The sequence below is a fragment of the Loxodonta africana genome, chromosome 14, assembly GCF_030014295.1.
Source record: "Loxodonta africana isolate mLoxAfr1 chromosome 14, mLoxAfr1.hap2, whole genome shotgun sequence".
In the NCBI taxonomy this organism is placed as follows: domain Eukaryota; kingdom Metazoa; phylum Chordata; class Mammalia; order Proboscidea; family Elephantidae; genus Loxodonta; species Loxodonta africana.
Genome location: NC_087355.1, coordinates 88,648,686 through 88,670,294, shown reverse-complemented (window position 1 = coordinate 88,670,294; position 21,609 = coordinate 88,648,686). Strand labels below are relative to the sequence as shown.

Here is a 21,609-nt window from a genome sequence, read left to right as displayed (position 1 = left end):
TGCCCAGTATGTAGTAGAGTCTCAGTGAGTAAGTAAATGAACGAGTGCAGGCCTTCATTCTTTATGGCTCCCTCAGAATAGTGTGAATCTTAGAGAATAGATTAAAGAAACCCTTTTGCGCATCCAGAGAGAAAAATAGGACAGATGATAAAAGCAGCAGGTGCTTCTGTCTCCCTCGTGTGTGCGCGGGCTGGACGAGGCTCCTCGTTTCACTTACAGCTCTCTGCACTAGCTTTGCAGCCTTGCTGCCGAGCCTCCACAGCGGACTCCCTTCTTCCCTTTCCATGCCTTCTGAGCAATGCTGGGGGCCCTTTGTGGCTCGTCCCCGTGGTCGTCGCGCACTGTGGCCAGCATCCACCCATTTAGGCCCCCGCCTCTACTGAGGCGTGCTGAGGCCCGCGGCACTCAGGACGCGGAGTCTTAGAGTCAGTGTCTCAGCCTGGTGGCGCCTGTTACAGCTTTCAGCAGTGATGCACTTGTTCTGTACCTGCCTATCCCCACGGGCTGTTAGCGCTTCGAATGTGGCCAGTGTCACCGGGAAGAGAATTTTTATTTAGTTTTAATTAAAGTAAAAGTAGCCACATGTGGCTAGCCAGCGGCCACTGTATCAGACAGCACAGCTCCAACCTAATGTTAGTTAATAGCCTGTCAGCTGTGTATGGGCTAGAAAGATTTCTTCTGAACCAATAAGGAATCTTAACAGCCTAATACTTAGATTTGGGAATTGCATTTTGGTCATTTTCTAAAGGCTTCCTGTAAATTAGGTTTTTGTCAGATGGGTTGACATGCATGTAGGATATACCCCTGACAGTATTTATCTAGTGAGGAGTTACATTGTAAAGGCCAGGAGTTTTGTTTATGATGCATACGTTGTATTTATCGCTTTATTCACACGTGGCTGCTGTGCACCCTTTGGCTTCAAAGGAGTTTGACGGCACACACAGCTGAACAACTGCAGATTAGAGGGCATGTGGTAAACCACTGGCAGCCAGACCCGACCGCAGTGAGGGGGAAGGCGACCTGGTATGAAAAATGGGGCAGCCTGCATGTCCCCCGCCTGGCTCCTAAGGGAGGTTTTAAATTTAGACTTGTATAATAGGCTCCCCAAACACCAAGCACAGTGTCTGAGCTGCTCTCCGGCCGCTGCAGAGCCCTCTACCGCAAAGCCTGAAGTAGATTGGCTTCTTGATTAATTAACAGAAAATGTGTTAAAAGTAATGTTGAATTTTTTCACCATTTTGTGTATATTAGCCTCATTTTTATTTTCTCACTTGTCAGGTGTTTTATTAAAAAGAGTTCTGCCATATGGACAAAAGTTACAAATTAGTTATTCCTCAGAAGTAGTTCTGTGAAAACCCCAAACTGCACACGTGCTAAACATCAACTGGCCTTAAGCTTTATTTCTTTAATGGAGATGTCGTTACCTTTGAAACATTTAAAATAAGTTTACACCTACTCATAGTTTTTATTTTCATAAAGAAGTATGCTCCCTTTCATTTTTCTTGAAACATACAACCCTCTTGGTCCGTCTTTAATTTTCCCATTTGTGACAGAAATGAGTACAGTAAATTGTCTCTAAAAACAATAGATGTATCCATGGATGACTGACAGCTGTTGGCAGTCTCATGAGCAGGAAGAGGATAGACCCTATCCTGCGTTACTCCTGACTTAGATAGCTAGCTACCTCCTGAGATCTCCACTGGGGCCACGCAGAGTCCACCCCGTCTAACCGCCCATGTCTAAAACGGAACTGTCCGGGGAGAATGAAGAAAACCAAAGACACAAGGGAAAGATCAGTCCAAAGGACTAATGGACCACAACTACCATAGCCTCCACCAGACTGAGTCCAGCACAACTAGATGGTGCCGACAACCACCACTTACTGCTCTGATAGGGATTACAATAGAGAGCCCCAGACAGAGCTGGAGAAAAATATAGAACAAAATTCTCACTCACAAAAAAAGACAAGACTTACTAGCCTGACAGAGAGTAGAGAAACCCAAGAGTATGGTACCAGACACCCTTTTACCTCAGTCATGAAGTCACTTCTGAAGTTCATTCACCATTCAACCCATAATACAAGATGAGACTAAAGGGACACACCAGTCCAGCAGCAAGGACTAGAAGCCAGGAGGGGACAGGAATGATAGTAATAGGGAACCCAAGGTCGAGAAGGGAGAGTGTTGACATGTCGTGGTGTTGGTAACTGTCTCAGTCATCTACTGCCGCCATAACAGAAATACCACAAGTGTATGGCTTTAACAAAGAGAAGTTTATTTTCTCACAGTCTAGTAGGTTACAAGTCCAAATTCAGGGCATCGGCTCCAGGGGAGGGCTTTCTCTCTCTGTCGGCTATGGAGGAAGGTCCTTGTCCTCAATCTTCCCCTGGTTGAGGAGCTTCTCACGCGCGTGGACCCCATGCCCAAAGGACAGGCTCTGCTGCTGGTGCTGCTTTCTTGGTGGTATGAGGTCCCCATCTCTCTGCTTGTTTCTCTTTTATTTCTTGAGAGGGAAAGGGTGGTGCAGGCCACACCCCAGGGAAACTCCCTTTACCTTGGATCAGGGAGATGACCTGAGTAAGGGTGGTGTTACAATCCCACCCTAATCTCTTAACATAAAATACAATCACAATATGGAGGACAACCACACGTGGCCTACCCAAGTTGATACACACATTTTTTAGGGGGGACATGATTCAATCCATGACAGTAACCAATGTTACAAAACAATATGTGTACGAATTGTTTAATGAGAAGCTAGTTTGTTCTGTAAACCTTCTTTTAAAATACAATAGTAGAAAAAAGAAAGAAAACAGCTCTTGGTGCCCACACCACCACCTGCCCTGGACTTCCAGTCAGGTAGCACTTTTGGCCCTTTGTCCGTAATATGTCCTGAATCTCCCCTCTTCTCACTGCCTCTCCTGTTGCTGCCCTTGTCTCGTCCACATCTCCTGCCCTCTCTTGCCTGACTTCCTGTGGGAACCTCACCCCCAGCCACGTATACTGTATATTCTGCAGCCACAAGCCACGCCATGTCTCTGCTCTGCTCAATGCAGTGAGTTGTGTATGGGCCAAAATCTCACCAGACAGGAGGGGCTTCCAGGGTATTCCCAGGGGAGGGAGTCCTAGCGACTCGGTAAACACATTCTTACTTAACCCTCAGCACCACTGTAAGCTGTGAGAATTAGCATTCCCGTGTTATAAACAGATAAACCAACGTCCACAGATGGTAATAGCCAAACCTCTCCTGTGGCAAAGCCAAGATTCAAGCCTGGACTTTCTGATAGGAAAAGAAGTGCTTTTTGTTATGGAATAGTTCCCTGAAAAGGAGGATAGGGGAAAAATGTTCAAGGATATGCCTTTAAAATTCTAGAATTTTTGTTTTTCTTCCTGTTCCTATTTTGGTACCCTCAGTTCCCCAGTAGTGATTAGCACCGAAACCCTTCAAATGCAAAGGCCCCGAGTCCTGAGGAGGCAGCAGGGGAGGGGAGGAACTTGGGCTGACTCTTTCCCTCCGTATGGAGTAATCAGAGCCGGTCAGGTAATACGTTGGCAGAAGAGGATAGGGAAACAGAAAACCAGGAGTTAGGGAGATTAACTAGTAGGTGAAACCAGAAGGCAGTACGTCATACAACTCGAGAAAGAATTTCGTAGGATGTAGTGAAAATAATAATGGCTTCAAGGAGAGTGAGCACTGACAGTTATGGATTGAAGGAGGAGTTGATCGGTTTAGGTACTACCTAGAAGATTATGGACTAGAATAGGGAATTCAGAGGCTTGGATATAGGATCAGTCATATGAACTTCAACATGATTTCTGTGTTAAATCGTCGAGTCGATTCTGACTCAGCGACCCTGTAGGACAGAGCAGAACTGTCCCATAGAGTTTCTGTGTTACTACCAAAACTTTCTTTATTACCAAAAGCTTCTGTGTTATTACCAGCTCTTTTACAGTTACAGACAAAGAAGTCATCCCTGGTGGTTTTAATTTTTTTTATATACTTTGTATTCAATGTATTGTTTCCTTATGTGACCTGAAAAGATACCTGCGTTTCACTTTTCTGCTTCGTCATCCTTTATATTTTCCACGACTCTGCAGCATTCATCTTACCTACACACGAGTGCCATCTAGTGGCCAACAGCCTGAGTGATGGAGTCCCCAACGGGGATGGAAAAACGAGAATGACCTGATTTTTCCAGCCTGTTTAATGCTGAAGTTCCTTTGAGGCCTTCCATGGCAACAACTCATGTAATTTCATTGCCTGATGTAAGGAAAATCATTGGGGTTTCCAGCCTTTCCACCCATTCAACTTTTGACCTTAGATCACTTTATTGCTGTTTTTTCCTTACGTGAAATTGAGATGTTAAACCTTGATTAGATGAATGAATCCCTTACCCAAAAAAGCTTGTCAACTGTTAGAATAGATCCAAGGGATTTATTTTTTTTTTCCAATTTCCAGGGCATGTCCTGAGTCTTGTTATAACCTGGCCAGTCTGCTTTCTCTACGTAAATCGCACCACCCAGCTGGAACTCGTGTTTAGTAGGATAACCTTCAAGCAGTATCTGAAAAAGAACACTTTATTCATACATTGTACTTCGCAGCAAGGCAGTATTTAAAATTTTCAACAACAAGGGTAAAAAGAAGGATACAAAGGGCTTTCTACTTAAAATGTGTTCCTATCTTCTTTGCATTTCTGGAAAATGATTTCTCCTCCTCCCTGGAATGCGCTGGTCAACTGAAGCCTCGTTGTGCCGTTTCCTTCCTGAGTAATACGCGGAAGGAGGAAGAATTTAATGTGCTTTTATATTCTTGCAAGAATGTCATTTTGTTAATTAATTTGGTGGTGTTGTTTGTTAATACACTTCTTTTTATATTTCAGAAAAGATGTTGGTTTAAAGCGATTTTTCCCTAAGAGTTTACTGGATTCTGTCAAGGTAATTAGAGTCTCCTTTATCGTAATCAGATCAGATAATCAAATTATGCAAATGCCTTTTCCCTGACGGTAAACTGGCTTTGGAAAGTGAAATGATATAGTCTGCTCTGTACGTGTAAAAGCTGTAATGTAAAAAATGAACAGTTTTCTAGTCATATTTAAACAGGTATGTGTACTTGCTTTCTTAAATAGCTTTAAAAAATTCGCCCCAGCTTCTCGTTCCTTCCAGAACAGCTGTATAGAGTGGATGGGTCAGTTAACACTGGCTTTTTCAAGTGCCTTTTTGGTTTTTACCTGCCTTTTCCCTTTATTTACATTTAAATTTTGACAGGGTTGTTTTTAATTAACGCTCACATCGAAGGGTTGAAAGAGTCCCTTATTCTATTGGGTGGATCTTAAATAGTCCATGATTGGTGAGTGAGAGAGTTTGGGTGCTTATGCCTCCGATAATTGGCAAGGTGTTTCACTTTCTTTCTCTCTGATACTAGTTGTGCCAGAAATGCCTTTTTTTTTTTTTTTTTTTTAATTATACGAGTAAAACTTTAAACCCAAATTGAGGGATTCTACAAAGTTCTGATGATTATTCTTCAGAAGAGCCAAGGTCATGAAAGACTAAATGCGATGTGGCATCTCGGATGGGATCCCAGAATATTTTTTTAAAAGTTCTTTTGTAAACAAACTAGTGAAATCTGAATGAAGCTTGTAGTTTAGTGAATCGTACCCAGATTGTTAGTTGTAACAAAGGTACCCTCGTTATCATGTACGACATTAACAGAAGGGGAAGCTGGGTGAAGGGTGAACACTCTGTACTGTCTCTTCAGCTCTTCTGTAAATCTGCACTTAGGTAAGAAGTCAAAACAGCCAAATTTTAACCCGACCTTTATATATAATTCTCAGTAAAACATCTCATTTCCAAACTAGAAAGGTTTAGAGATCAGTAGTTACCAGTTTTGTGAAGTATCTATACAGTTCCCAAGTAAAGTGATTTCCTAGAGTATTATCAGGAACAATTTTATTCTTAGAGAAAATAGGCGTCATTTTCCAGTCTTTGGTCAGTAGGTAACTGTGTCAAGCTGAGTGTTTTTGTTGAGCACAGAAGTCCTGGCTTTGCGTGCTCATTCAGCAACCCCTCCCGGGCACCTGCAGTTATTGAACTGGAGCCCGTGCAGAGTGGAGGAGGCCTAGCCTCTGCTTGGCAAGCCCCTCACTGTGATAGGTCCTGTGGACGGGCTGGGAAGTAAGTACTCTTTGCGGGAACACTGGGTACATCTGAATTTAGCCCTTGGTAGGAGAATGTGTACCTTATTCCCCCTTAATGTGTTCTTAGCCTATTGTTGGGTGCTGGCTAGTTGATTTTGACTCACAGCGAGAGCCCATGTGGCAGAGTAGAACTGCCCCATAGGGTTTTCTAGGCTGTAATCTTTATGGGAGCAGGTCGCCAGGTCTTTCTCCCATGGAGCCCCTGGGTGGGTTCAAACTGCCAGCCTTTCAGTTAGCAGACTGGCACTTAACCGTTGTGCCACCAGCTCCTTGTTCTGAGCCTGTTGCTGTGTCTGTTGTAAGTTTTCCTTAGCATTACGTTATAACCGTTTCACCTGGGAAGCACTAGGAGCCCCTTGTTGCTGGCAACATCTGATACGTAGGAGGCTGACTGATGTGTCAGAACATTTTTGTAGTTCACTTGGCTGAATATCATCGATTTCTGGTGATTGAACTGAGTAATACTGCTTCATTTGGAAGAAGGATCATGTTCTTAGTAGTTTTCTCTCTGTATGAGAATTAGTGTAGAGTTGAATTGTATGCATATTTCCTAAATTAGAGCAAATACAAAGCAACGTTGAAGCTAATAAAACCAAAACCAAACCAGTTGTTGTTAAGTCCATTCCGACTCATAGCAACCCTCTAGGGCAGAGAAGAACTACCCCATGGGGCTTCCAAGGAGTGGCTGGTGGACTTGAACTGCTGACCTTTCGGTTAGCAGTGAGCTCTTAACCACTGTGCCACCAGGGCTCCATTGGAGCTAATAAGTAGGGATAAATTACAGTACAAAACATTCTTGCTGCTTGTTCTAACAGTTCTGGAACTGTATTGATTAATTATCAAGAGATTCTAGGAAGTGGACTTCATCCCACTTACTTTGAACATGTTATCAGGAGGGACCAGTCCCTGGAGAAGGACATCATACTTAGTAGAGAGAGGGTCAGCGAAAAAGAGGAAGACTCTGAACAAGATGGATTGACACCGTGGCTACAACAATGGGCTGAAACATAGCAACGATTGTGAGGATGACACAGATCCGGGTAACATTTCATTCTGTTGTGCAGAGTCACTATGAGTCGGAACCAACTCACTGGCACCTAACAGCAACAACAGGCTTTGTAGATTATTTTCCTTACTGAGAAGTTAGTAAAGAAGTAATACTTTCTAAGGTATCCTGCCTATAAAAACTAATTTGAGGGCTCCTTTCAGGCAGCCTAAGACTTTCTAGCTCTTGTCCAGCGTTGGCCATTGTGGAATTCCCATTCCTCTGGTGGCCACACGGAAGCATCACTGTCAGAGAGCCTGGCTGAGCACTCCTGGCCCAGCTCCCCTCTCAGCTGGTGAAGAGCCAGAGCATCCTACGACACTAACCCTGACTAAGTATTGTCTCCCCTGCTCTGGCCGATTGAGTTCATTGGTTTCGTTGGCCATCCCGTGTCTTCCTAGTTCTCAGCTGGGTGAGGTGTCTAAGCGATAAGCAGCTTTCCCTGTATTCATCTGCATGAGACAAATGGAGTCACATGGTAGCTCAGACCATCTGTCTTTTAACACTGTAGAGTTACTATTTTCAAACATTACTGTCCAGTTACTAAGAAATTTCACAGCCAGTTAAATTATCAAGGTGAGCAGTTTAGTTCCTTATCACTGTGCACATTGCGTTTCTAAGAATGTTTTGAATGGGAAAGAGCCCCAAACCAGATCAGCTCTCAGGGCAGGAAGGGACTGGCAGCTCCCTCCCTGCTGCTGGAGAGCAGCACGAGTCCCTTTTCATAGTGTATTTCACAGTCACTGTGCGGCACTGTTGCAAAAAGAAATAACGAGGGCTTGGATTAAAAAGCGACAGGGGTATAGATAGGACTGGTAGGTTAGATTTGAAGGATGCTGAGATGTAAAGTACAGCTGCAGATCGGATGTGGAGGGAGGAAGAAGAGTGAGCAGACTTTTGAAGCTGGTTTGGGTGGGACTGACAAGGATCCAGTCGAGTATGTAACTACTGACAGGTCGAGTATGTAGCAGGCAGGGCCACTCAGGTGGGGCTCGTCTCAGCCTCTTTGTTTTCCCCAACAACCCTTCGCGATAAGTTCTGCCATGACCTCCATTTTACAGATGAGTCAACTGAAGCACAGAGACAATAAAACCCTTCTCCAAAATTTCAGAGCCGTATTGCAGAGCTAGGATCAAAACCCAGCATCTGAGGTCTTCATCAGCACACCATCCCACCTCTTAGAAGCCACCACCTTACAGGTTGAAGCAGTGGGAGTAAGTCAGGGCATCGCAGGAGGAGGCACAGTGAGGAGAGGGCTGGGAAACGCCAGCATATGAACACTCTGCCCAGAAAGGAGACGCCCACCCAGCATTTACCAGGTGTACTGAAAGGGGTGGGCAGGTTAAAGAAAAAAGAAAGGGCACTGTCCAAACAATGTATCCTTTATTTTCTACATAGGATGGGAATTGGAGCCAGAAATTTCGGTAGAAGATAGACGGGTGAAAAATAGAGGAAAAGGAAATACCCTTCAGCGTGTGCCCTGCATGTGGTTATATGCATTCACAGTGAAAGCAGGTTCATTTAAGTTAGTTCACAGACCCCATGTTTTACATTCTTAAAACTACATTCAGATCTAACAGGTAAATACGTGTGTGTGTATAAAAATGAAATGTGACAATCTGTGGGCCCTCAGTTTCAAATTGACCCCATGGTGTGGCTCTTCCCCTCCCCCTGTAGTCCCTAGGGTTGGTCCAAAGCTTGATTCTTTCACTTGTGATCGCTGTCACTAAGACAAAGGAAACCACTAAGAAAGCACGTGAACTTCCAGCCCCGGTTTCCTTGCCGGAGGGGCAGGTAGGCCATCAATAGGAGGGGGACAGGTGTGGGTAGTGCTGGAGGGGCAGGTAGGCTGTCGTCAGGAGGGGGACAGGTGTGGGTAGTGCCGGAGGGCCAGGTAGGCTGTCAGCAGGAAGGGGACAGGTGTGGGTAGTACTGGAGGGGCAGGTAGGCTGTCAGGAGGAGAAGGAGAGGTGTGGGTAGTGCAGAGGGGCAGGTAGGCTCTCAGCGACAGGAGGACGGGTGTGGATAGTGCAGAGAGGGGAGCAAGGGCATCCCTGCCAAGTGGGCAGCAAGCAGGGTAGATTGCTGCCAGACTGTCACAGGGTGAAAGCCAATATGGTCACAGTGGGCCCGGAGAGAGTGGCAGGAGATGAGGTGGGGGACACAGGGAGCGTCCCATCACGAAGGACCCATTTGGTTGGGGTAATTCGTTATCCCCCATCCCCACAGGTTTGAGCTGGAGAGTGACAGGAGTGCCTGGCTGCAGTGTGTGAAACGGGCTGTGTGGACACGTGGGAGGGGGCTCAGGTGGGGAGCAAGAGAGACACCGTGTGCTTTAGAAACAGCACACTCAGGACTCATGGTGGACTGGGTGGGTGCTCGGGGAGGGAACAGGAGGAATCAAGGTCGATTCCTAGGTGTCTGGCTTCAGCAGCTGGGAGACTGCTGAGATGGGGCAGATCAGGTTTTAGTATAAATTAGGATTTCTCTTGGTGATATGTTAGCTTTTTGATGTTTGTGGGAAATGCCCTTGAAAATGTCAGGTGAGCAGGTAGATATACGGGTAAAGCTCAAGAGGATATTCTAGCTCCCCACCTTCAAAGACGGGCTACTGTCTACTACATCATAAAACAGCATTTAGGAGGTGCATTTAAAAAGCACTGAATAAATGAACAAATGTGAGTGCATGCCATTATCACTAATAGTTCCTGGGCAGCTAGTCACTGAGGCTTAGGTACAGAGCAGAGAATGATGACCTGCAGAGAGGAATGGCTTCTTTTCTGGACCTCTCACACTTTTAAATCTGTGCATGTCAGGACTTAACCAAATGGAAGTGTTCTTCTCAGAGGCATGAATGAGTATGTCAGCCTTTTATTAATGTTAATAAAAATATTTGCCTCTGTGTTTCGGTCTGCATGCCCTTTTGACAGCCGTTCTTTGCAGCTGCTGCCTGGTTCTAACTTATCACATTGTATTTCAAGGAAGAGTTGTAAGGGATTCCAGGGCTTTTGCTCGACTTGTTTTCCACTTGCTGGTGGGAGACATTTCTCGGGACCAGACCATCAGCACACTGAGGCAGTATGCTCTGTGACAGTTGATACTACAGAAGTCTGAGCTGTCATCCCACTTACCTGCTGGAAAGCGAAGCATCCATTTATAGGACAGGAACAGGTTTTGCTTGTCCATTTTCTTTAAGAGGTTGCCAGAATCCAAGGAGTTAGTCCCACGTTTATTTACTCTCCAGCACCTAATTGAGTTTCAGCTGTGGGCCACACTCTTTTCTCAATAGCCTTGGAGATGATGAGATGACTTAGGCACCCTTCTTACTCGCAAGAATCTTACAGACTAGCAGTGGGGGTAAGAGGGATTGTCTTAAAAAAAAATTGGTATAAAAGGTGTTTTAAGTACTGTGTTTGAAGATACACTCAAGGTGAGAGGAGACTCAGGATGGGGTGGTGGTTTCTGCCTGGTGCTGTCTGGAATTGCTTTTAGAGTGATGCTTGAGCTGACCGTTTATTTGAAAAGAAATGAAGCAGCCGAGGGTTTGTATCCCAGTTCTTGTGGCCTCCCTGGTTGTCTGTCTTCTCTGAGTCTCCATGTGCCCACTAGTCTACGAAGGATAGAATCTACCTTGCAGGGTCATTGTGGAGATAGAGTTCATTTCCGTTCTGCATTCCAAGGGCTGCAGAAGTCTTTTCTGGCATCACGTATTGTGATTTCATCAGTGTCTGGGGCACTGTGCCCTAGAATCGTGTCCTTCCTGTAGCCTTGAGTGAGATCAGGAAGCTTTTCTGAGCTTGAGGACAAGACGTCTGCTCTGACTCTTCAGTGTATTCCGAGTGCAAAGCGCAGAGAACAGTTTCGTTAGTGGTCCACTCTGGGCCCAAAGTGGGGTGGACCTACTTCTCAGGGACTGGTTTATATTGACCACACTCTCAGGACATTGCATGATTAATTGATAACGAGAAGTCTGTCTTGTAGGGAATGCAGAAAATAATTCACATCCCCACGGCAGTGTACACTTGGCTGGGGGACATCAGCCCTGCATAGGCAGTCACAGGCAGAGACTGGGAGTCCTGGAATCAGAACAGCTATCACACCAACAGGCTGAGCCTTGTGAGACCAAAATCCACTGCTCTCGAGTCGATTCTGACTCATAGCGACCCTATAGGACAGAGTAGAACTGCCCCATAAGGTTTCCAGGGAGCACCTGGTGGATTCGAACTGCTGACCTTTTGGTTAGCAGCCAAAGTCTTAACCACTACACCACCAGGGTTTCCAGCCTCGTGAGAGCGTGGCTATCTCAGTCCTTGGCTCATGGGCAGTACTTGGCCACGCCCTGCAGCATCTGCTTCCCAAGCATCCAAGGCTGACTTGTCATTTTATGTGCGATAACATTTTTCAGTCAAGTCTCGCTAACCTCAAGTCCATTTCTCTTCATTTTAGATTCTGTGATGCAGAACTGTTGTTATTCCTTTGCAGAACACCTGTAACTCTCTTGTTCCACTCTTTTTCTTACCGGTCAAAACCCCAGCCCTGTGTAAAACCATTAGCCTGCCCTGAGTCTATATCCCAGCAGCTGAACGTTGCTAGTGAAAAACAGATCTTGCCTCTTTAAATCCAAGACCATACATCTCAGACAGAGGTGCATGCTGCCCAGCCATACTCTGCACTGGGCCCTGGCGAGTTCAACTCTTCTGATGTTCAAGACAACAACTTCACATTTCTGCCCTTGGCCTCAGATGTTCACCACCACTACCACCGCCTTCCCGGCCTCCTCATGGCCTCCCATTCAGAGAGAAGCGAACTCAAATTCTCTACCTCCCTACCACCAAATTCCACAGTTCTTTTTTGTTCTCCCCCACCAGTTTCTCTGCCTCGTTTTGCCATGAAACAACTAAGAATTATATACAAGAACCCTCCCCGTGTCTCTCTTCCTCTCTTCAAACCAGTGTAGCCTGTCTTCTGTCCCCTCCACTTTGCTGAGATGGTCTCCTCAGGACCACAGCAGCTGTCTTGCCCACTCTTAACATCTGCTCTCCATCCTTGTCCATCTGATCACATTTCACCATTGTTCACTCTCTCCTTGAAATACTTCTATCTCTCCTGACCTCACTTTCTGCTAATTTTCCCCCTACTTACCTGGCTTTAGCCGTTTCTTCTTTCCTGTCTCCACTTTATTTGTAGGCATAGGTATCATCCAGGGCTCAGATTTCTGATTGGCCTTTCAGACTTAACATGCTCAAAGTGAGCTCTTGTGATTCTCCCTGACCTCACCCACCAACCTGCCCCTTCCACGGTTTTTACCACTTTCAGTTCAGTGGCGACTCTTACCTCAGATCCCTCACATGTTCTACCCCACTGGCCTCCTCAGGACTCCCCGCCACCCTTTACCTCAGACCCCTCATGTGTTCTACCTGCTGGCCTCCTTGGGGCCTCCCCTTACCTCACACCCCTCACATGTTCTACCCCACTGGCCTTCTCAGGACTCCCCGCCGCCCTTTACCTCAGACCCCTCCTGTGTTCTACCTGCTGGCCTCCTCAGGGCCCCTCCATACCTCACACCCCTCACGTGTTCTACCTGCTAGCCTCCTCAGGTCCCCCCCTTACCTCACACCCCTCACATGTTCCACCTGCTGGCCTCCTCAGGGCGCCTTACGCGTACCAGGGACTGTGCACCTGCTGCTGGAAAGCTCTTCCCTCACTGCCCATGACTTTTAGGAGTGGTTTTCTTCCTTTCTTAAATAAATGCAGATGTTCATGGTAGATAAATGGAAAATTCAAATAAGTGAAAAAGGACAAGATCACCTATGATCATCCCACTACACAGAAAAAAACCCGCAGTTGGTTTGTCTCCTCCCTGTCAACAGTGATGTGTGTGCTCCCAAGTGCCTGTGTCTACACAGCAGTCTTGTCACGGTGCCTGCACCTTATACAAGGTCTTCGCTGGACAGAGTGCCTTGTCATTGTTTCTCGTGTAACCATAAGGATACATACTTTAATGTTGTAAATTAGTCTTATAAAACTGTTTTTTATAGCTGCATAGAACATTGGGTAGGTAGACCATAATTGATGTAAGCAGTCCAAGTGGTACGTCAACAGCTTTGCGCAGTGAGCCTGGCTGCTATGGAACCTTTACGTACATGTTTAATCGTTTCTGAAGACTAATGTGCAGGGATTTGAATTGTTAGATCAAGGGTTGTGGTATTTTAAGGTTTTCGATTTTTGTTACCAAGTTGCCCTTCAGAAAGGTTGCCTCGATTTACCCTGACAGTGGAATGTGTGAGAAGAATCATGCCTTTGCCTTTGTCCACTCCGGGTCATGTGCACACATAGTGTGTATTCTTCAGTGCTAACTCTTTGCGTGTTCTCATAAGCCAGTTGTTGCCTCACAGGTTTCTTTTAAAAGAAATGAAGCTCTGTTAAATAAGTGTATAGTTCTCTGACAAGAATAACAATTCTGAGTAATTGTAGTGGCATTAAGCGGTGAGTAGGAAAGGACTCTTAGGTGATGTTAGTATTGGTGTGGTCTCTATTCATTGCTGACTCTAAAAAGATTTTTTTTTTTTTAATTTTGTCATGCAGGCCAAAACACTAAGAAAACTGATCCAACAGACGTTTAGACAATTTGCCAACCTTAATAGAGAAGAAAGTATTCTGAAATTCTTTGAGATTCTCTCCCCTGTGTACAGATTTGATAAAGAATGCTTCAAATGTGCTCTTGGTGTAAGTACGGGGACATGGAAAATAGCAGAACAGGTTTCTTTTTTCTTAACAATTATATTTAAATTTCTGATTGAAATTAATTTGTGTCACATTTTAACAACATGAGATTATTTTGTTGTTTTACAGTGAGAAAAATGCAAAAACAAAATATATCGATATGAGAGTAGGATCCTTTTTTTTTTAATAGCAAGCCTGTGTTCATAATTAGGTTTTTTGTTGTTGTTGCAGCCCAGCTATTTGCTGATTAATCGTTCTCTAAGGGCTAGTTTAGCTGTTCAGATAATCTTCCCTGGGAAGCCACTGGCTTTAGACACACCGCAGTAAGCCTGGGGTGTCTGTGTCTGAGCTCAACAGATACTGAATCAATGAAGTTCTAAACAGTTTCTCTTAGTGGGTTAGAGAGATTAATAACAAACTAAGCCAGCCCCCTCTCGTTCTTAGTGCATCCACAGTTATCTAAAATACTTCTTTTTCCTCTGGTACCTTCTATCTTCACTTGTTTCACCTTCAAAAGTCAAGCTGGATTATTTCAGTGGAACTGGCAATCGGCCCAGAAGAAGGCATCAGTTACCTAACGGACAAGGGCTGCAACGTAAGTCTGCTTCTGCGGGGTCCGCGGACAGCCTGTGCAGTGCCTTACGCACCTGTTGACCTTGACTTTACACGCAGGGGACTCAAATTGAGGAAATGGGCGTTCTTTTGTGGTTAAATCTTTCCATAGCACAGTATTTGGTGTTCAAGGCGGGAGAGAGTAAGAGAAAGTCTAGGCCCCTTTGGGGATTCTTCAGAGTTCTTTAGTTTTGGAAGGAATGAATAATACTAATTGTGTCTGTTAGTGAGATCCGAATAGGGTTGTTACGGTTAATCTGGAGAAATTGTAAAATATAATTTCTGAGCCAGGTTCATTGTTAGGAAGAAATGCCCAGGACTCATCACATGCAGAGGGATTGTTGCCCTGAAGTGCTAGAATGATACGAGACCCATGTGCATATTTTTGTCTTTTTAAGCAGAAAGAAGGAGTCTGTTCTACTTGGAAAAAATGGCCATAGTTACCCTTGGCATGTCCTGAGATTTAGGCCTATATGGGATGGATCCCTGAGTACCTGCTTTCTCACCAGCCTCATTACACTGTAGAGCTTTGTGAAGTGTCAAAAACTTACTCCAGCTCTGACATGCTGAGAACGAGCCTAGATCCCTCTCTATGGGAACAGATTAGGACTGTTCACTCCTGCCGGGAGTCTCGTGAGGTTCCTCCCAGGCCAGCGAGTCAGTCAAGTCAGGGATACACTTCTGCTGTCTCCCTTCCTCTGCCCCCTGTGTCTGTGTCTGTGGTCACTGTACTTGCATGCATCTTGCTAACATTTATGCAGTATCTCCTCTTTGGACATCAGGCGTGTGAAGAGCAGACAGACTCCTGATGTGACAGTGCAGTGAAAGAGAGGGGAGGGGTCCGTTGAGCCCATGCCTGCTCCTCAGAAGGAGACACCTCCCTTAGGGGCTACATGGAGAACCAGATTGACCCCCAGAGATTCTCGGTTAGGGAGGGTAACACTGGGATCGGAGGTGGGGCCCTGATAATTTCACAGAGTAGTTAACAGAATCGGTGAAGTGAGCCTTTCATCCGTGGTCCAGAGTTTTTGCCTTTTCTTTCCAAAGCCTACACATCTGGCCGACTTTAACCAAGTGCAGACCATCCAGTATTCAAACAGCGAAGACAAGGACAGAAAAGGAATGCTACAGCTAAAAATAGCAGGCGCACCCGAGGTAAGGAGCCTGTACATTCGTCATGAAAGGAAAATGAAAACATAGCGTATTTATAAATAGGACTTTCTAGGATGAGGGTGAGTTTTCATGGGTCATTGTAATCACAGTTTCTCATGCGTGATGCCATACCATAAATAAGAATGATCAGATGTCCCAAGAGTAGAACAAGAGACGTTTAAAAACACATCTGGTATTGTTGTAAAGATTATTGTGAATTACCGAGGAAATCAACTCCTTGGAATTATATAGAAGTGTGTCTTGTTAATTGTGGCAGACAGGTATTCCCCAGACTACACTGTGTGTGACCTTCTCTGGGTAATGATAATAATAATAACAGCAGCAACAGCTGATACTTACCAAAACTCATTGTCCCTGAGTCGATTCCGACCCATAGCGACCCTATAGGACAAAGTAGAACTGCCCAATAAGGTTTCTAAGGAGCGGCTGGCGGATTTGAACTGCTGACATTTTTGTTAGCAGCCAAGCTCTTAACCACTGTGTTGCCAGCGCCCTGCTAGTTCTTAGTGAGCTCTTAAAATGTGTCCTCCTCTGTTCTAACACTACACAGAAGCCAAGAGAAGAACCTGTCATTCTCACAGCCCAGTGAAGTAGATGCTTTGAGATGCCTATCTCCATTTTATAGATGAGGAAACTGAGGCACAGAGACTGGCCATAGTCATAGGAAGGGGATTACGAATAGATACATGAATTAGGATGTACCTGCGTTTGAAAATAAAATACAGCTTTTATTATCTCCTAGATAACACTTAAGGATAGGTCTTTAGAAAGTTCATCAGAATTGAACATGTTTTATAAATGAGTGTGACTACTAAGCCCTTGAGGAGAAATGTTACACGTTCAAAAAGAAAAATTTTACTAATTTCTTTAGTATTAGAAAAATTATGATGACTGATAAAAATTTACTCCAAATTGGTCTGTTTTTTAAAAATAAGTCATACTTTGACTTACTGATGATATTAACTTCTTTCCTTAATTAGAGCACCAGAAGGGCCAGGCATTCTGAAGGGAAATATTTTGGTCACCTCCTTTTGTTCTGGGTTTTCATCTGGGTTTGCCTTTGGTCATCTGTTCTAGGAATAGTGTTCTTACAGATCAAACTTCCTTTTCACTCAAACCTGTGACAGATCTTGTTTCACCCCCACTCCGCCCTGTTCCCAAGTGTGTACACAGAGAGGTCTGATGTCATAGCACAGCTGTTCCTGTGATTATTGGGAGGAACAATAATGTCTCTTTATTGGTCTCTTCCCCCTGTTTAGCCTCTGACAGTGACGGCCCCATCCTTAACCATTGCAGAGAATATGGCTGACTTGATCGATGGCTACTGCCGGCTGGTGAATGGAGCCACGCAGTCTTTCATCATCAGACCCCAGAAAGGTGAGGGGCCGGTTCTGTGTGCGTACACCCAACTATATTCCTGTTGTCTCGTGTTAGGCACGCTCGCTCCCTGTAGCCTGGAATCCTTCTCTAAGATAACCGTGAATGCTGTAAAGCCCAAAGGGGTCATTCAGCATAGTGTAATCCTGTATTCTGTGCTTTTCTAGGGGTTGTGGTCCATTTCACACTGGCAAGGCAGGGAGCTAAGTTTGAATAGAGCTTAAAGAAAACATTTCTATTTAGAATATTGTGCTTTGAGTTGCATTTTCCAGGTCATTGTTATGTTTTTAAATAAGTTTTTAGGATTATATTCTTGGTTTGTTTTTTAAAAAAAGTGTCTCTTGAAACTCACAATAAAGTTTGTTTAGTCTTTTTTTCTCATATATTTTAAAAGTTTAGGGTAGTGGAAGAACAAAATAAATTCTAGGTTATGATGTAAAATCAAAATTGAAATGAAACAAGATGGTCTCGTGTCAAGTTATGTGGGGTTTTTGCAGGCAAGTGAGAAGGTATGTTCCAGAGGGCTTCGGTTTCTGGAATGATCCAATGCAAATATCCCAAGAGAATGACAGCATCGTGTGAAGCGAAGAAACACTGGCCTTTGGAACCATGTCTTAACTTGTGGGTTCAAATCATGGGTCCTCCGTGCTGCCATCTGTCATGCCTGAGCTTTTCTGTGCTTCAGTTCTCTCATCTGTGAAAACAAGAATAGTACCTATCTTTGGTGCTGTTTGGGAGGGTGTGTTAATATATGTAGAAGGCACTCTGTAAACGGGCTTTGTTGTATTGCCAAGATCCCTTCCAACACTAACTTTCAGTGACGTGGTCATAAAGAATCCTGACACTCTGTGGTGTGTGTCCAAGTAAGCGCAATTAAGTTCAATGTTGAAGACAGTAGAAAATAGCCCCCAGTACAGCAAGTGGCATAGTATTGAACTGCTGGTATAGAGACTGTAGAAACCCCGCTGGTCTAGCAGGAAGCAGTTTTTACAAAGCAGTTCGAGCAAGGTGTGTGGCAGTTTGAATCCACCAGCCACGCAGCAGGAGAAAGATGTGGCAGTCTGCTTCCGTAAAGATCGCAGCCCTGGAAACCTACGGGGCAGTTCTGCTGTGTCCTGCAGGGTTGCTGTGAGTGGAACCAACACAGCGGCAACGGGTTTGTTTGTTTGTTTTATCAAAATGTTGTAGTCTAAACGCAGTTACTAAAGCCATAAACCAAAAGACCGGTGAGTAAACATAAGACTGTGTGAGTCAAGGTCGTGGCCAGTTTAATGAGTGTTTTTCCTCTATGATCAGACCAATAGATCCTGTTAGCTTTTTCTAAAATATAGCATTTATTTATTTTAGTTTTTTTTAATACCAAATATAGTGAAGTTGATTTTATCTAAAGCTACCCTCACTTAAAGCTTTTGTAGCCATGAGCTCTTGAGTTTTCACTTTGTGCTTCAAGGAGAGGTGTATACCTCACAAGTTGTGTAAACGTGACGGGAGAATTGCTTCACGTGAAATGTTCAATGGGACTGATTGTCCGGAAGTGAATACTAAGTGTATGCTGGTCTCCTTTTTAGTAAATAATTTTTATTTCATTTTAATTTTCCCAAAGTCCTTTATTAATATCTCAGTACACAGAAAAAATAATGCTCAGACTTTAACCACTGAATGAGCTTCAGAGTCTGCCTACCCAGTTATCCACTCCTCTGGGGAGAAATATTCTGATATCAGATCATGTAAAATGAGATGCATTAAGCTCTTCATTCACGTGAGAAGGGCAGCAGTGAACGTGCTCAGCAGGAAAGCTAGGTGGAGCGTTGGTGGCTACCAATTTTACATTGTATAGGATGAATTAGTAAGCTTGATAATTTATCTACCTTATTTTGAATCACAGCGTATTCATTACTTGACTATCTTGTATGCCTAAAGTAAAGATACGTTGACTCATTAAAATACTATTTAAGTTGAATGTTTTCAATGGGTTATAGTCTGAAATATCCATGGAGAGAGAACTAGACATAGATATATCTATATATAGACCCAGGTATATTTATGGCTGTAAGCACATGGACTTTTTTTTTTTTTTTTAATAATTTTTATTGTGCTTTAAGTGAAAGTTTACAAATCAAATCAGTCTCTCACACAAAAACCCATATATACCTTGCTACACACTCCCAGTTGCTCTCCCTCTAATGAGACAGCCCACACTCTCCCTCCACTCTCTCTTTTCTTGTCCATTTCGCCAGCTTCTAACCCCCCTCCACCCTCTCATCTCCCCTCCATGCAGGAGATGCCAACGTAGTCTCAAGTGTCCACCTGATCTAAGAAGCTCACTCCTCACCAGCATCCCTCTCCAACCCATTTTCCAGTTCAATCCATGTCTAAAGAGTTGGCTTCAGGAATGGCTCCTGTCCTGGGCCAGCAGAAGGTCTGGGGGCCATGACCACCGGGGTCCTTCTAGTCTCAGTCAGACCATTAAGTCTGGTCTTACGAGACTTTGAGGTCTGTATCCCACTGCTCTCCTGCTCCCTCAGGGATTCTCTGTTGTGTTCCCTGTCAGGGCAGTCGTCGGTTGTAGCCGGCACCATCTAGTTCTTCTGGTCTCAGGATGATGTAGTCTCTGGTTCACGTGGCCCTTTCTGTCTCTTACGCTTGTAATCGCCTTGTATCCTTGGTGTTCTTCATTCTCCTTTGATCCAGGTGGGTTGATACCAATTGATGCATCTTAGCTGGCTGCTTGCTAGCATTTAAGACCCCACACGCCACTCTTCAAAGTGGGATGTAGAATGTTTTCTTAATAGATTTCATTATGCCAATTGACTTAGATGTCCTCTGAGACCATGGTTCCCAGATTCCCGCCCCTGCTACGCTGGCCTTCGAAGCATTCATTTTATTCAGGAAGCTTCTTTGCTTTTGGTTTAGTCCAGTTGTGTTGACCTCCCCTGTATTGTGTGCTGTCTTTCCCTTCACCTAAAGTAGTTCTTGTCTACTATCTAATTAGTGAATGCCCCTCTCCCATCCTCCCTCTCCCCCTTTTCATAACCACAAAAGAATGTTTTCTTTTCAGTTTAAACTATTTCTCAAGTTCCTATAATGGTGATCTTATACAACATTTGTCCTTTTGCAACTGACTAATTTCACTCAGCATAATGCCTTCCAGATTCCTCCATGTTATGAAATGTTTCACAGATTCCTTACTGTTCTTTATCAATGTGTAGTATTCCATTGTGTGAATATACCATAATTTACCCATTCATCCGTTGATGGGCACCTTGGTTACTTCCGTCTTTTTGCTATTGTAAACAGTGGTGCAGTAAACATGGGTGTGCATATATCTGTTTGTGTAAAGGCTCTTATTTCTCTAGGATATATATTTCAAGGAGTGGGATTGCTGGATCGTATGGTAGTTCTATTTCTAGCTTTTTAAGGAAGTGCCAAATCGATTTCCAAAGTGGTTGTACCATTTGACATTCCCACCAGCAATGTGTAAGTTTTCCAGTCTCTCCACAGCCTTTGGGCATGTTGAACCTTACTTTCAGGTGACCCAGCCGTGTAGTCCATGCAAAAGGATGATGGTGGGAAGTGCTGTGTTAGTACAGGAGCAGCACAGAGGAGGGCTGTCGGAATTAAATTGGGGTGCTCCCGGTAGGCTCCCTGGAGGAGGTGGTGCCTGAGCCCTGCTGTGAAAGCCTGGGGAGTGATATTCCACCAGAAAGAGGGGCACCATCCAAGGCAGCACGATACACCCAGGAAATTGCACAGCCTAGGAGACTCACCCATGCCCTGTGAGGTTAGGGGAAAGGTGAGTGTAGACTCAGGCCTGGAGACCCAGGGAGGGACGCTTCCAGGAGGATAGGGTGATTACCTGTGTTACGTGCTGACAAAGGGTGAACTATTAGATTTAGGAAGGGGGTCATTGGTGACCTCGACAAGGGTATTTCAGCGACAGGGTGGTGGTGGGAGGACTGGTTGAAATCCCAAGTTCAAGGGGAAATGTGAGCACACCTGGGTGTTACCAAGGAGCTGCCTGTGAAGGGGTCAGAGAAATGAGTAGTAGATGGGGGCCTACCCACCTTCCTCTGCCCCACCCCCGCCACATCTCCTCCAAAGCTGGGGGAGAGCACTGCTTATGTGTTGATAGGAGTGAGGTAGTGCTTTCTGGGTTAGGCTGAGGTGCTTATATGCCTCCTCAGAGATGTTGAGAGACACTAAACATTGAAGCTGAGAAATGTCTCAGTGAATTGTAATTTGGGAAGATGATTCTGATGGCAGTGTAGCATAGGGATGGAGCGGGAGAGGATCAGCTGCAGGCTGTTAGGTTAATCCAGATTACAGAGGTGACCAGGCAGCACTCCGTGCATTCTCGTCCACAAAGGAAGAGGGAGAGAGAATGTGTCCTCGCACCACGGAACAAAAGTCCTGAGCTTCGCTGTGATCGCACTATCCCTGCCTGGTCACTGTGGCCAAAGGAATGGGCCCCGTTGGTGCCGGGGGG

General features: G+C 44.8%; 1 protein-coding gene across 8 annotated transcripts in view; it reads left to right on the top strand.

The window, feature by feature from the left end:
• The window catches only part of PTK2 (protein tyrosine kinase 2), a 252,340-nt gene that overhangs the window by 133,639 nt on the left and 97,092 nt on the right, over positions 1-21,609 (top strand). For all 8 annotated transcript variants that reach the window (XM_064268126.1, XM_064268121.1, XM_064268124.1 and 5 more), the window contains 5 exons: positions 4,880-4,934; positions 13,824-13,964; positions 14,479-14,556; positions 15,621-15,728; positions 17,006-17,123. In XM_064268126.1, coding sequence (XP_064124196.1) covers positions 4,880-4,934; positions 13,824-13,964; positions 14,479-14,556; positions 15,621-15,728; positions 17,006-17,123 — 500 coding nt within the window. The remainder of the gene's footprint in view (positions 1-4,879; positions 4,935-13,823; positions 13,965-14,478; positions 14,557-15,620; positions 15,729-17,005; positions 17,124-21,609) is intronic.